Source organism: Neomonachus schauinslandi, chromosome X (assembly GCF_002201575.2).
Source record: "Neomonachus schauinslandi chromosome X, ASM220157v2, whole genome shotgun sequence".
Taxonomy (NCBI): Eukaryota; Metazoa; Chordata; class Mammalia; order Carnivora; family Phocidae; genus Neomonachus; species Neomonachus schauinslandi.
In genome coordinates, this window is record NC_058419.1 from 87,753,760 (window position 1) to 87,769,597 (window position 15,838).

Here is a 15,838-nt window from a genome sequence, read left to right on the forward strand (position 1 = left end):
CGGTAAATAGTTGTTGAGTAAATAAGCTTTTATTATTAGCTAGTATTACAAAGCTATTTATTATAATCACTAATAATAAACATGTAATGGCATGACAGAACAGTCATGAGATGACTGGCAAATTTTCACTATTTCAAAAATGACTCATTTGTTCTGAACTAGGTAAGAAAAAGTATGATCTCTCAAGAAATAAAATTTTTAATTACATAATAAACACCCTTGAGTTTTGAAATGTTAAACAGATTAAAATTTAATTATGGATTACAGATCAATGATACCGAATTGTTCATTCTGAATTCCAAAAGCCTCTAACAAAAACTAAAGGTGATCATAAATCAGCCACCAAAATTCTTTGGGTAGGAAAACTCTGACTTGAACTGAACTGACAGGAAGTCTTTATTTACTTACCACTTAATATAACAAATCATACTATCACTGCAGAGATATAAGTATGCTGTTGCCACAGGGGATATTCTGAAATCCCCCCCACACAAAAAAATCCACTCAACTACACATAATTCTGCATGCAAGAATTTCAGATGAAGAAATTCTTCATCTGGGGCCCTATAGAACGGTGAATCACTTTACTTTTTAAGATCTAATTACAGAGGACAGGTTTGAAGAGATGCAGTTTGAAGAAAGAAGTGCAACTAAAAGATAATTATCTCAGTCATATTTTTTTAAAAAAAATCAATCATACTTATATTCTTCAACTTACAATACACTATGGGTATAAATCACACAAAATTAAACAAAACTACAAATATAAAAAGTTAAACCTAAAAATCACTGTCATGAATATGAATTCTGATCACCACCAGCCACTGGGTAAATACTCATTGGCTCACAAATAATACTGTTACATTGTTTAATGATGTTTAGGAAACAGAAATTAAAGTAAGTAGCATTAATGTCTTTAATTGACAAAATCTGGTACAAATCCTTGAATCCTGAGAGAACCAAAAATGTCTACCCCCAAACTTAGCCTGGACCTGAGAATCTAAACCACACCTGAAAGTCTTTTTTTTTTTTTTTTTTTTTTTAAGATTTTATTTATTTGACAGAGAGAGACAAAGCGAGAGAAGGAACACAAGCAGGGGGAGTGGGAGAGGGAGAAGCAGGTTTCCCGCTGAGCAGGGAGCCGGATGCAGGGCTCGATCCCAGGACTCTGGGATCATGACCTGAGCTGAAGGCAGCCGCTTAACGACTGAGCCACCCAGGCGCCTCCTGAAAGTCTATCTTAAAATGACTTTGCCAGTCTTCTGTTTTCATTAGCATTACTTTACTTTTCCATGTCTCCTGCCCAGGCACATAGTTTGTCCATTATTATAGTAACCATCAATTCTTCAATGAAAAGCATCAAGAATAGTTTGAGGCCCAATATTCTTTGAATCCCTTAACTCAAATTCCTTGCCTTGCTATAATCACCATTTCTGGACTGTTACATTTGTAGAGATTCTTACCCAATCAAGCTCCCAAATTGAAAGACCTTTTTTTTTTTTCTATGTTATGTTACCATACATTACATGTTACCATACATTACATCATTAGTTTTTGATGTAATGTTCCATGATTCATTGTTTGCGTATAACACCCAGTGCTCCATGCAGAACGTGCCCTCTTTAATACCCATCACCAGGCTAACCCATACCCCCACCCCCTCCCCTCTAGAACCCTCAGTTTGTTTTTCAGAGTGAAAGACCTGTCTTAAAACAAAGTTTCAATTCTCAATCAATTCTGACCTTACCTTTTCCCTAGGATACCAACAAAGCTTTGCAGACGTGGTGTTCTCCTTTAACATGGTAAGCAATAAACTCTGGTTTGTGTTCTTGGTATTTGGGGAGTCAGCTTTTGACACCTGGGAGGATCTCAACTTTCCTGTTAAGAACTCTGTACAACTAGGGGCGCCTGGGTGGCTCAGTTGGTTAAGCGACTGCCTTCGGCTCAGGTCAGGATCCTGGAGGCCCGGGACTGAGGCCCGCATCGGGCTCCCTGCTCAGCGGGGAGTCTGCTTCTCCCTCCACCTCTCCCCCTCAAATAAATAAACAACAACAACAAAAAAAGAACTCTGTACAATTAGAAACTACCAATGCCATTCTGATGGCTAATTAGTATTCCATGTATTGGGCATCCCATAATTATGTTCTCTTATTATTCGAAATATCTACAGTAAGTTTTTAAATAATAAATTTTACATTAAGTTTTCCTTATTATATGTAGGTAAGATTAGAGGGGAGTTCCACTGCAGGCAATGGTAGACTAATCTGTTTTGGTCTTAAATCCCAATTCCCTCTTCTACCCAAGTAATTAGAGCTCGAAAAGCTGGACAAAATATTGTTTTAAATCTGTCTTCAGGCCTCAGACAACTACCAGAGCATCAAGAACTTGCGAAGTTACAATCAGTAACAGCCAAAATTCATTAAAAACCAAATGTCCTTCTACAATAAAATGAATAAACTGTGGCATATTATATAGCAATGGAAACAAACTACTGCAATATACAACTGCAGGGATGAATCTAACATATACAGTACTGACTGAAAGAAGACAAGACTTTAAAATATGCTGCACGATTACATTTTTATTAAGTTCAAAAGCAAGCAAAATGGTATCAATACGTTATCACACTACTGCTTCCAATGAAGGCTAATAAGTAGGATGACACTGGTGAAGACTCTCCTAGAGACAGTAACTATAAAATAACTATAGTTGTATAAAAACTATAAACTCTGGTTTATAGAATTTATAATACATAAAATAAAGCAGCTAACTAAAGGCACTGAAGAGTAAACAGAAACAGGCAGATTCTAGTGGAAAGACGTGGTAGTATGAATAGTGGCCCCCAAAATGTCTATATCCTAAATCCCCAAACTGAGAATATTTACTTTACGTGGCAAAAGATACTTTGCAGTTGTGATTAAATGGACTGTTATATGGGAAGGTTATCCTGAATTACCCAGGTTAGACCCAATGTAATCACAAGAGTCCTTAGTAAGAGGGAGGCAAGAAAGTTAAACGCCAAAGAAGGCAATGTGGGGACAAAATGCAGTAAGATACAGGGTCATGAGCCCAAAGAATGTGGGCAAACTTCAGAAGCTAGAAAAGGTAAGCAAACAGATTCTCCAATAGAGTCTCCAGAAAGAACAAGCCCTACTGACAACTAGATTCCCCTAAGACGCATTTGGGACTCTGCCTTTCAAAACTGTAAGATAATTAAATTTGTGTTTTTAGCCACTAAATTTGTGGTAAGTTGTTAAAACAGCACTAGGAAACTAATATGAAAGGCCATGCTTAGAGGAGGAAAGTTGTATGGGCTGAGTTCCATTTTCCCAGCTATTAACTTGCTGCCAGGCATAGCACATGTTTAAGTGGGTCACTAGTAGAAAAAGCAGTCTAATACAGAAAACCTGAAGACTGGAAGCAGAAGAAATCACAACCCACTAAATAAAGGGAAATTCCAGAAAAGAAAGAGGCAAAGAATTCTAAATTCTGTCTATCCACATATCTGACTCCTGTATGCAAGTTACAGACTTACAGCTAAGTTAAAGACAAAAGATCTAAGTTGATACTTAAGTTGCCACCCGAAGGAAGTTGAGTTTGCAGTTGGAGTCCAATAAAGATAACTGCCTGATAAAAGAGAAAGGGGGAGGGGGACCTCCCTAGAAGAAAATAATAGAACCAAGAGTTAGCATAATTTTCAGAATGTCCAGTACCTAACACAAAATTACACAACATACAAAGATTCAGTAAAACAGAACACATTCTCGAGAAAGAAGAAAATCAACTGAAACCAAACCCAAAATGATAAAGATGCTAGAAAATGGCAGACAAGGGGCACGTGGATAGCTCAGTTGGTTAAGCATCTTCCTACGGCTTGGGTCATGATCCTGGGATCCTGGGATCAAGCCCCAAATCAGGCTCCCTGCTCAGTGGAGAGCCTGCTTGTCCCTCTCCCTCTGCTGCTCCCACCACCACCCCCCCCCCCGCTTGTGGGCACACGCGCTCTCTCTCTCTCTGTCAAGTAAATTTTTTTAAAAAAATTTTTAAAAAAAGAAAATGGCAGACAAGGATTTTACAGTTGCTATTCTAATTATCATTAACAAAACATGCTCGTTATTAAAAAGACAGGAAATCTCAACAAAGAAGGAGAAATGATAAAAAGAGAACCCAATGGAAAATCTGTAACTGAAAAATATAATACCTGAAATAAAATTCAGTGGATTGAACTAATAATTAAATGACAACAAAGGAAAGAAAAGAATAAACTTCAAAATAGAAAAATTATCCAATGTGAAGACCACAGAGAAAAGGAAAAAAATAAGAGCGCTTCAGGGACATTTATATAAAAGCAAATTATCTAACCTGCATGGAATTGGATCCCCAGAAGAAAAGGAAAGAGAATGAACAAAAAATTATTTGAAGAAATAACAAAAATTTCCCCTATTTAATGCAAATTCAAAATGCTCCAGCAAGATAAATATGAAGATGATCATGCAGAGATTTATCATGATCAAACTATAGGAAGCCAAAGTAACAAGCAAATCATGAAAGAAGTAAACAAATTGTGTTCAGGCAGAGTGGTTCAATTAAGAGCTGATTTCTCATCAGAAAGAGGAAGGCAAGGAGGTAGAACTTCACTTTAAAAAGGCAAGCCAAGCCATAATTCCATAACCAGCAAAAATGCCCTTTAAAAATGAAGTCAAAAAAATATTTTCAGATAAAAGAAATTCATCTCTGCCAGATCTTTACTATAAGAAATGCTAAACGAAGTTCTTCAGCCTAAAAGAAAATGATAGTACATGGAAATGATTCACAGAAAGTAATGATGAGTATCAGAAATGGTAACCATATGGGTAAATACAAACCATTACTATTAACACTGTAATATATGGGTCTGTTCAAAGCAAAAGAACATCATCTTGTGGAGTTAATAATGTAAATTTAATAGATATAACAACTACCATATAAAGGAATTGGATGGGTAAGAAGTGGACTTAATTGCAAACTTCCCATATTTTATGTAAACTGATACAATATTAACTGAGACTTGATTGTGAAAAACTTAAGGTATATACTATAATCCCAGTGAACGAATAATGAAAAGAAGAGCTGAAATGGACAACAGGAAAAGTAAAGTGAAATTGTAGAACATACTCAAATATCAAAAAGGGGTAGGGAAAGTAGGTAAGGAAGAACCGTAGACCAAGAAACTGAAAGGACAAACAGAAAAGGAAAAATCAAATTAAAGATGCAAACCCAATCATATAAATGAGTACATTACTGTGAATGATTTAACAGTGCAAGTAAAAGAACAGAGATTTTCAGACTGCATAAAAAAAGCAAGACCCATTTATAAGTTATCTATAAAAGAATTGTAAATATAAAGATACCAACAAGTTGGAAAGAAGAGGAAAAGGATATATCATGTAAATAACAAGCCTAAGAAGGACAGAATGTCTATATTAAAATGAGACAAAGCACATGTCAAGACAAAAGGGATTACCAGAGGTAAAGATAGTATTTTATAATGACAAAAGGGTCAATTCATCAGGTAAAAATATCACAAATGTTTATGTACTAGTAAGAAAACTTCAAAATGTATTTTTTTAAAAAGGGCAAAATTAAAAGACAATTCCACAATCATAAGTGGTAACTCTCAGCAAATGACTAAGATAAAAACCATCAAAGACAGAAATTTGAAAAACACTATCAACTGCCTTTACCTGATGTTTACAGCATAATACAAACAAATGCAAATCCTGCAGCTGTTTTCAAGTGTTAAACCAATAAAAAAGTCTTAATATATTTCAAAAGAATGAAATCATACAAAGTATGTTATACAAATAAAAGAGAATTAGAAATCACTAACAATGAGGGGCGCCTGGGTGGCCTAGTCGGTTAAGTGTCTGCCTTTAAGCGTCTGCCTTCAGTTCAGGTCATGATCCCAAGGCTCCCTGCTTAGCAGGGAGCCTGCTTCTCCCTCTCCCACTCCCCCTGCCTGTGTTCCTGCTCTCACTGTCTCTCTCTCTCTGTCAAATAAATAAAATTAAAAAAAAAAAAAAAAAGAAATCACTAACAATGAGATATCTAAAATAACCCAAGTATTTTGAAATTATATAACATGTATCCAAATAACCCATAGGTCAGAAGAAAGAGAAAGTAGGAGACATTTTCAAATAAATGGTAACAAAAATACAAAATATAAAAATTTGTGGGATACAATTAAAGCAATGCTAACAAAAATAGACACCTTTAAATACTTATATTAGGGGGAAAAGATAGAAAATCAATCATCTAAGCTTCTACCTAAATAAGAGAAAATTAAACACAAAGGCAGCAGAACAAATAAAGACAACCAGGAATGGATGAAATATAAAACAGAAAAACAATACTGAAAAAAGAAAAATCCATGGAACAAAGATTTTTGCAAAGATCAATACAACTGATAAACCTTTAGCCAGGCTGATCAAGAACAAAAATATCAGGAACAAAAGAGGGTATACTTCATTACCAGTTCTAGAGTTATTAAAAGGAAAATAGAGTTATGATAGAAAACAGCAAATCTGAAAATTATTGTTGGGGAATGCCATCGAAAAGAACACTTGCACAGTATATGTGACTAAGCCCAGTTAAGGCCTCTATAAACTTACAAGACTTGGCAGGTGGGGTTCAGGGATCCATCCATTTGTCTTGCTGCCACCCAAGACAAGCCTCATCTGTAAGTTTCTTTTGCTTATTAAAAGTGCCATCTACCAACCTGGAGTGGGCCAGCCCCTTTCACTGGTCTCTCCCTGTGTTCTGAATACAGGGACCAGTTTCAGATTTGTTCTTTCAAAGGCACAATTAGGGGGGTCGGGGGGGACGGAGAGCAAGCCACAGACTGTGAGAAAATATTTCCAAAACACGTATCTGACAAAGGGCTTCCTCCAGAATATGTAAATAGCCCATACAACTCTATTAAAACAAAAAAAGAAGTTAAAAATGAGCAAAAGAGGGGCGCCTGGGTGGCTCAGTCGGTTAAGTGTCCACCTTCGGCTCGGGTCATGATCCCAGTGTCCCAGGATCGAGCCCCGCATCGGGCTCCCTGCTTGGCGGGAAGCCTGCTTCTCCCTCTCCCACTCCCCCTGCTTGTATTCCCTCTCTCGTGTTCTCTCTTTTATTTCTTTGTAGTCAAATTCATCAGTCTTTTCCTATTTTGAGTTCTAGGACAGGTTTTTTCCTTGTTCCCAGGTGTTAGAAAAATTCACCCACATACTCTTTTAGTACTTGAATGTTTTTTATTTTTATTTTTTAATTTAAATCTCTGATCCATTTGAGATTTAATTTATCCTTGATTTATAGTGTGAGGAACATTTATCTTTTTCCTTATGATTAATTATCCCAACACAATGTATTGTTAAAAAATCTATCCTAAAAATACCCTAAAAATCTAAAATGGCAATTTAGATAAAGAAATCCCACTCTTCAATAAACTTATGCTTAAAAATAAATATGGGGATGCCTGGTTGGCTCAGATGGTTAAGCATCTGCCTTCGGCTCAGGTCATGATCCCAGGGTCCTGGAATTGAGTCCCACATCAGGCTACCTGCTCAGTGGGGAGCCTGCTTCTCCCTCTCCCTCTGCCTGCCGCTCCCCCTGCTTGTGCTCTCTCTCTGACAAATAAATAAAATCTTTAAAAAAATAAATAAATAAATAAAAATAAATATGACGTGAAGATTAACCTGCCCAGGTAACTTTATGAACTGCTTAAACTAAGAAAATGGATGACTCACAGTTCTTCATTTAGGTAGGTCTTTTAAAAAATGGTTAGGTTCACCTGTCCTCAGAGCTCCAATTATAGACAGACTGTACTAAGAAAGATTTCTATTATAATTTTCCCATTGTTTCTTGTCTTTTCAGTCTCATACACCCATCTTATACATCCAATAAAAGCCTTCTTTTATTCCCAGGTAACAACTTAAGACAAACAAACAAACAAAGAATCATTTTGTTGCCATTTGGTTTTACTTGCTTTTACATTCTTACACTTAGGATCATCTTTGGCTAATAAACTGTGTCAGAGTAATCTATCTCTTTTAATAAAATACAAGGTGGTTCATACAAGATAATACAAAGAACATTTTCCTTTCCAAACCTCTTTCCTTACAGTGTTTTTAAAGTAATTAACAAAACCAAAAAAAAGGGAACAATTCATTTTGAGCATAACCAGTAGTAATTGGCCCAAAAAATAAACAGGAAAGAGACATGCAAATGTTCACTAACCTTCCAGTAGTCAGATTGTAAACTGTAGTACCTCTGGTATGCAGATAACGCTGAAAGAGGGAAAATAAGTATGAGTCGCAATCACGTCCCATTTCAAAATCAGTAATACAAGTTTTAAGAAATATCACAAGCTTCCCATCATACCCACCACCTTCCAACAGAGAGTGATATTTAAGACCAAACAATTTAGAAATCTGGGGCCTCCCCTCCTCGTAGTCAGACATAGCAACAAATACCAAATTCACAGGAGTTCAAAGATGTAAAACTGTTCATATCTCAGACCTAATCTTGAACAGATCTAGGCTACCTCTTGAATCAACATGACCTTCCTCACAGACCAAATCTGATAAAAGGATTAAGATTTTCCAACTCTACTTCAGAATGTGATGAGTTATTTGTTCCCACAAGGGATCTCACTTCTAAGAATGACCAAGAGCTCAACCACCTCAAAGAGCAAAACCAGTATTTCTTTTGTGATGTTTCCTTTCATATAACCAACAAAAAAAATCCAGCCCACAATTAATTTACTCCAACTCAATTCCAAAATAGGGCATCCCATACCCCTAAAATATATCACAAGGCATAAAAGGCTGTGAAAAAATTTATAGTTCCAGTCAATCCAAAAACTCAGTGAGGAGGTTAAAAAACAAAGTAAACTAAAAATCATATACACACATTAGAATTGGTAGAGAGAGCCCTTTTTAAAAAACTGTTGAGTGATAAGTAAGTCATGGGGATGTAATGTACAGCATAGTGACTGCAGTTAATAATACTGTATTGCATACTTGAAAATTGCCAAGAGAGTAAATCTTAAAAGTTCTAATCACAAGAAAAAAAATTTTTAACTATGTATGGTGATGGATGTTAACTAGACTTACTGTGCTCATTTTGCAATATATACATTGAATCATTATATTATACAACACCTAAAACTAATGTTATATATCAAGTATACCTCAATTTAAAAAAAGACTTAAAATTTTCAAATAAAGATTTAGTAAGTGTAAAATTTTATAATGATAAAAATGGGGGGAAATGCAAATTAGTATTTTCTAGAACTGCATGTGTAATGCTTTCATAGTGTTTATTAGTGAACAGCCAAAATATATGTGAATACAATGCAGAGAACTTTCTAAACATGTTCAAATTAGAGAAGCATTACCTAAAAACATCATCATATATCTGAACAAGTAACTTATTTAAATAATGTTCATCTTTTTTGGCATAAAGATGATGCCAACCAACATTTAGAAATATGTCCAGTTCTAGTGAAAAGTTGATTGCAAACCATCCTGCATTTTCTATTTCTTCACACATGATTGTTGTTAGCTCATAAAGGTCACTGATTAATGGTCTTCTAAAAAGAAAAACAATCCAACTTACCATTCTAGCTGGAAAAGAAGAGTCAAACAAGGTTTGTGTCCAGAAATCATCACTGATTTATAAATGACAGTCATGGGAAAGGGATTCTACCTCTACTGCTGGATGGGAACAAGGAAACCTATATAACACTAAATGCCACAACAAAGGAACTATTCTTAGTATGAAGCCCATAGAAGATAGCAGAGGAAACAAATGGAAAGTAGCTGGATACTTCCAGACCTCAAACTAGGCCCAGTACACAACTCACCTATGAAGTTCCAGTTATGGGAGGCAACCAATTTGCTTATTATTTTAGCTAGAATCAGGTCTTTGCTTTTGTACCTAAAATCATCCTAACCAATAAAAGTCAGGGTCCCTAACAATTTGGTACACTCACCATATTAAATCTAGACTGCTCTTTCAATGATGTTCTAGGATTCCAACAACCTTGGAAGGCATGTTTCTAATAACCTAATAATATATATTATATGACTTCATAAAATTCCCATTTTAGAATTGGGAGGAGCCCTTAAAGAGATAGTATGATGTCCTCCAAAGTAAATGAAACATGAGGTACAAGAAGCCTATGTGACTATCAGCTGGGAGAAAGATGGCATCCGTACTACTATATGGTGAACCAAGAAATAAATATGAACCCTCAAATTCAAAGTCAAAAAAGTAAATGCTCCAAAGTGCAAGTACAGATTTGTAAATGAGACATTCCCTCCATGACCATTTGTTACCTTTCCAATTATACTTTACCCCATTAGGCCTAGCATCCTATTTTAAGAAAAGATCTTAATATATTTTATGATTCCTAATCCAAATAAATCATTAAATTTAACTCTAAAGACTATACAAGTACGCATCACCAGGGTCTCTCTAGTGAAATCCTTCTAACCAAAGCAAAGTCATCATTTCAAATATCTAAGCCAGTTACGTACCCATGAAAAAGAATTCCCAGTCCATGTAACTAGACTTTTCTAAAGTCCTTAACAGAGAATAAGGGAAATCATTTGTTGGGACATCCTTATAATGCTTAAAACCTTTTTCACAATGACTGTAGCATATTATCTTACTAGGCTCTTCCTTCCCTAAATCATCTAATCTTCACTTTGTGATCCCTGAGTTCTCTATTGGTTCAAGAAGTCCTTCTTCATCCCACTAGGAAATCTTTTTAACAATACTTCAGGCAAGACTGTCATTTTCTTTTGCCGCTTGTTCTTTTGCTTAACAAAGAATGGTGTACCCAAACATACTAATATCCACTCTCTATCGACCAATTTCCAAAGCTCAGATCTTTTTAATCCTGGGAAACAACTTTATTTATTAACAGACTTCAAATTATTTTTTCATAATTTTGAGATTCTGTTTTTAAATAAGCCCATTTAGTCTTTTAGATAAAAAATAAAGATTATTAAAAAAGCTAGGTCTAAAAAAAATAAATGCAAAAGATAATGAGAAGCAAGTTAAATTTAACTATTATAACAACTTAAGTGTTCTGTAATCTTTCTCACACATCTCCTTTATTTTGCCCTTTACCTCATGAAGATAGGAGAAGAGGAGTAAACAAACAAGGAAATTATCAAGGATAAAAGAATCACCCATACAGAAGGGAGAGGGTACTACACATAGTCATCTGTCCTTTAACTTCATAATCGTGCTATACAACTTTTCATATATGAAAATGGTAAAATTAAATAATAATGGTTAATAGTTATGATAAGGAAGGGAAATAGACAAAAGTGGCAAAAATTTAAGGAAATAGGCAGTTTTATCATTCTACTAGTGCTGTAAGTATAAATTAGTAAAACTTTTTTGTAGCATAATTTAGTACTGTCAAAAGTTTTAATACAGTTAACCCTTGCACAACACAGTGGAAAATTCACACATAACTTTCAACTCCCCAAAAACTTGCCTACTAGCCTACTGTTGACCTAAAGCCTTACCCACAACAAAAACAATTAACACATATTTTGTATGTTACATGTATTATATACTGTATTCTTATAATAAAGTAAGCCAGAGAAAATAAAATGTTAAGAAAATTCTAAGAGAAAATACATTTACAGTACTGTAGTGTATTTATTGAAAAAATTCCACACGTAAGTGGACCTTTGCAGTTCAAACCCATGTTGTTCAAGGATTAACTATACACACACACACATACATTTTCGCTCAGTAAACCTACCACATCAAGGTATTCCTTCTAAAAACATAAACATGGATGTGTGCAAAGATTTAGCTACAAGAATGGATAATATAGTGATTATGTTAGTACCAAAAAATGAGAGAAATAGTCTACACATCCAACAGAGAATCCTTCTACCTATAAAATAGATACTATATAGGAAATTGAAATGTTACGAAGTGTGTTTCTCAGATGGAGAAATTAACATGATACACCAGGTTAAAGAAAGTTGCAGAGTTTAACTCAATTTTCAAATGTTGAAAATTTATTATAATAGAAAAGTCTCCAAAGATCTGCATCAGAAATGTTTAAAAACAAGTGCCTCTCGATAATAAAATACCAATGGGTCATTAATGCACTCACATAATACTTCTTAAGTATTAAGTGGCTAGCACCAAGCTAGATACAGTGAAATAGAGATGTGAACAAACGTATGGCTCCTGCTCTCAGGCTGTTTACCTTTTATGGTTATTTATCTTCTAATATTTTTCTTTAAACAGTGAACATATTATTTGTATACATGTTAAAATAAGTGTGCTTATGTTAAAATTAGGAAATGGTCAACATTATCAAATGAGAGCCCCCAGGAAGGCAACAGGATATAGTAGGAAAAGTAGCAGCTTTAGGTAAACCTGCGTTCTCACCACTTCCTAAAAGACTGTGACATTAAGCCTTTTTTTTTTTTTATCATGGTAAGTGTACTCTTTAATCCCTGTCACCTATTTCACCTATCCCCCACCCACCTGCCTTCTGGTACCCATCAGTCTGTTCTCTATAATTAAGAGTCTGTTTCTTGGTTAGCCTCTTTTTTTGTTCCCTTTACTCGTTTGTTTTGTTTCTTAAATTCCACATATGAGTGGAATCATATGGTATTTGTCTTTGACTTATTTTGCTTAGCATTATACGCCTTAGTTCTACCCATGTTGTTGCAAATGGCAGGATTTCATTCTTTTTCATGGCTGAATAATATTCCATTGTCTATAGATACCATATCTTCTTTATCCAAATTCATCTACTGATGGACACTTGGGCTGCTTCCATAGTTTGGCTATTATAAATATAGTTTGGCTATTGTACATAAGGTTGCAATAAACATGGGGATGCATGTATATCCCTCTGAATTAGTGTTTTTGTATTTTGGGAGTAAATACCCAGTAGTGCAATTGCTGGATCATAGGATAGTTCTATTTTTAACTTCTTAAGGAAGCTCCATACTGTTTTCTAGAGTTGCTGCATCAGGTTGCATTCCCACCAACAATGCACGAGGGTTCCTTTTTCTCCACCATCCTCGCCAACACATTATTTCTTGTGTTGCTGATTTTGGCTATTCTGACAGGTGTGAGGTGGTATCTCATTGGGGTTCTGATTTGCATTTCCCTGGTGATACGTAGACATCAAGCCATTTAATTCAAGTTAATTCCTCATAGGTCACAAGCAGCCTAAAGAGATTTTCAGTAAAAGAGTAAGGTGTAACTGAAGAATAAAAAAAGAAGTTCAAAGCCTTACTATAATTTGTTTGGAATTAAATAGAGATTTATTTCCAGAGAATACAGTGAGAGAGTAAAGAGAGTTAAGACAGATTTAGTAGATAACAGAGACTTCAGCATGTTTGCAAGTATTATAGCTTTGAGTTAAGATTGTCAAAACAAGAGAAAGAGGGTGTGCCTGATGACAAGTCCACATATGCAGCACAGGATGAAAAGAAACAACAATGTAGTTTAAAGGTGATGGCCTTGCCAAAAAAAGACAGCCTTTCTGCAGAGTTAGATACAATGGAAATGCAAGGAAGAAAAAGATTTAAAATTCATTCTGTATTACTAGTATTAGACTATGTACTAACTGCAGGCAAAACTCAGCATTTCTGTTTTCACCCCTAGCCCAATGTGTAACACTACAGGTTAGTGGCTAGTGGATGAGTCTATGGGTATGGAAGGAAAAGGAAAGAAGGAAAAGTATGTCCTTCTTTGACATTCTTCAAATTTGTCAGTTGCACTGACTGCCTTCTTTAGGCCAGAACAGGCTGTGGTTGCCTAAAGTTATTAGGTCAATAGATTTCTTTGATTTATTTTGCTTTGTTATCTGGGGCTGGACTGAAAGTTTATATTTATACCCTGGGATAAATGATATCTCAAAGAGCTTATATTAACTTTCGTTTTATATAAATGACTAATGTACTCAGCTCACTAGCACCTTTCTGCCTTCTCAAATCGTGACTGCCAGAAACACATCTTTTCCTTTACATGTAGCATTAATACATATTAAATACATGCTAACACTTGGGAAACCCTGTGAACAGCATCCACAACAGACCTTTGTTCCCATCTCCCCTTCTCTCCACACCTTTGCAAAGATTTAATATTACATATTCAAGCAGACAGAAAGTTGGAAAAGCAAAGAAACAAATCCTTTTACTGCTACATCAGCACCTTCACTGAGGCCTTCAAGTCAAATTAATGGACACACTGAAATCTCAGCTTTACTACTTGTCATTATTCAATTAATATACCTGGAGTGCCTGGGTGGCTCAGTCGGTTAAGCATCTGACTCTTGGGTTTCAGCTCAGGTCATGATCTCGGGGTGGTGGGATCGAACCCCACGTCAGGCTCCTTGCTCAGTACAGAGTCTGCTGGAGATTATCTCCCTCTCCCTCTGCTCCTCCCCCTGCTCACACTAACGCTCTCTCTCTCTCTCTCTCTCAAATAAGTAAGTAAAATCTTAAAAAAAATAAATAATATACTCAAGGTCTTTAGTATCTCACATCTGGCTTACTGTAAGAGACACAAAGTATATGTCTTCTTTGTGCTCCTTTAATGTGTTTTGCTACAGCTCTCTGGTTCTTGAAGCTACTATAACTTGTGCTTATTGCCCAGACATAGGCTTCTGACAACCTGGGTTACGGTCACTATTTTTGCTTTCTTGGATACTTCTCAATTGCATTTTCTAATTCTAGACCATGAGTGAACTGAACAAAACTGGTGATTCCCAAATTGCAATGGAAGGAGTGGTGGTACTGGTGACTTTTTTTTAACATATATATCACAGTCTGAAAACCACTGAATACATTTAAATGAAGTTATACAAAGAAACAGGGTGCAGGGGCGCCTGGGTGGCTCAGTCGTTAAGCATCTGCCTTCGGCTGAGGTCATGATCCCGGGGTCCTGGGATCGAGCCCCGCACCGGGCTCTCTGCTCTGCGGGAAGCCTGCTTCTCCCTCTCCCACTCCCCCTGCTTGTGTTCCCTCTCTGGCTGGGTCTCTGTCAAATAAATAAATACAATCTTTAAAAAAAAAAAAAGAAATAGGGTGCAATGACTGAATACAATGACAACGTATGAACAATCACCTTGACTGTAATTGGTTTTCAGAGAGATACATAATATTCAGTCTATGATATTTTATGCCTGTATAGGTCAGTATTTTGGATTTTTATTTCATTTTACTATCTCAACACAAATTTGTATTGTATAGCAAAAATATATATACAATGCAAACTAATTCCAATGACTCTATCTGAAAGGAGTTTTATACAAAGAGTACATTCTTCGGGGCTCCTGGGTGGCTCAGTTGGTTAATCGGCTGCCTTCGGCTCAGGTCATGATCTCAGCGTCCTGGTATTGAGCCCCACATTGGGCTCCCTGCTCAGTGGAAAGCCTGCTTCTCCCTCTCCCTCTGCTGCTCCCCCTGCTTGTGTGCTCTTTCCCTCTCTCTGTCAAATAAATAAATAAAATCTTAAAAAAAAAAAAAAAAGAGTACACTCTTAAAAGAATCACAACCTTCAGGGGTTGCCTGGGTGGCTCAGTCGGTTAAGTGCCTGACTTGTGATTTTAATTCAGGTCATGATCTCATGGGTCGTGGGATGGAGCCTGGGGTCACGTAGGGCTCCACACTCAGAAGGGAGTCTGCTTGGGATTCCTTCTGTCCCTCTCCCTCTGCCCCTCTCCCAACTTGTGTGCGCAGATGCTCATTCTCTCTCAAATAAATAAATCTTTAAAATAAAAAAAAAGAATCACAACCTTCAGTTCTAA

The 15,838-nt window shown here is 36.0% G+C and overlaps 1 protein-coding gene across 7 annotated transcripts in view; it reads right to left on the reverse strand.

Moving 5' to 3' along the window:
* Positions 1-15,838, reverse strand: part of KDM6A (lysine demethylase 6A) — a 195,752-nt gene that overhangs the window by 112,335 nt on the left and 67,579 nt on the right. For all 7 annotated transcript variants that reach the window (XM_021682119.2, XM_021682138.2, XM_021682110.2 and 4 more), the window contains exon 4: positions 8,263-8,312. In XM_021682119.2, the coding sequence (XP_021537794.1) occupies positions 8,263-8,312 (50 nt within the window). The remainder of the gene's footprint in view (positions 1-8,262; positions 8,313-15,838) is intronic.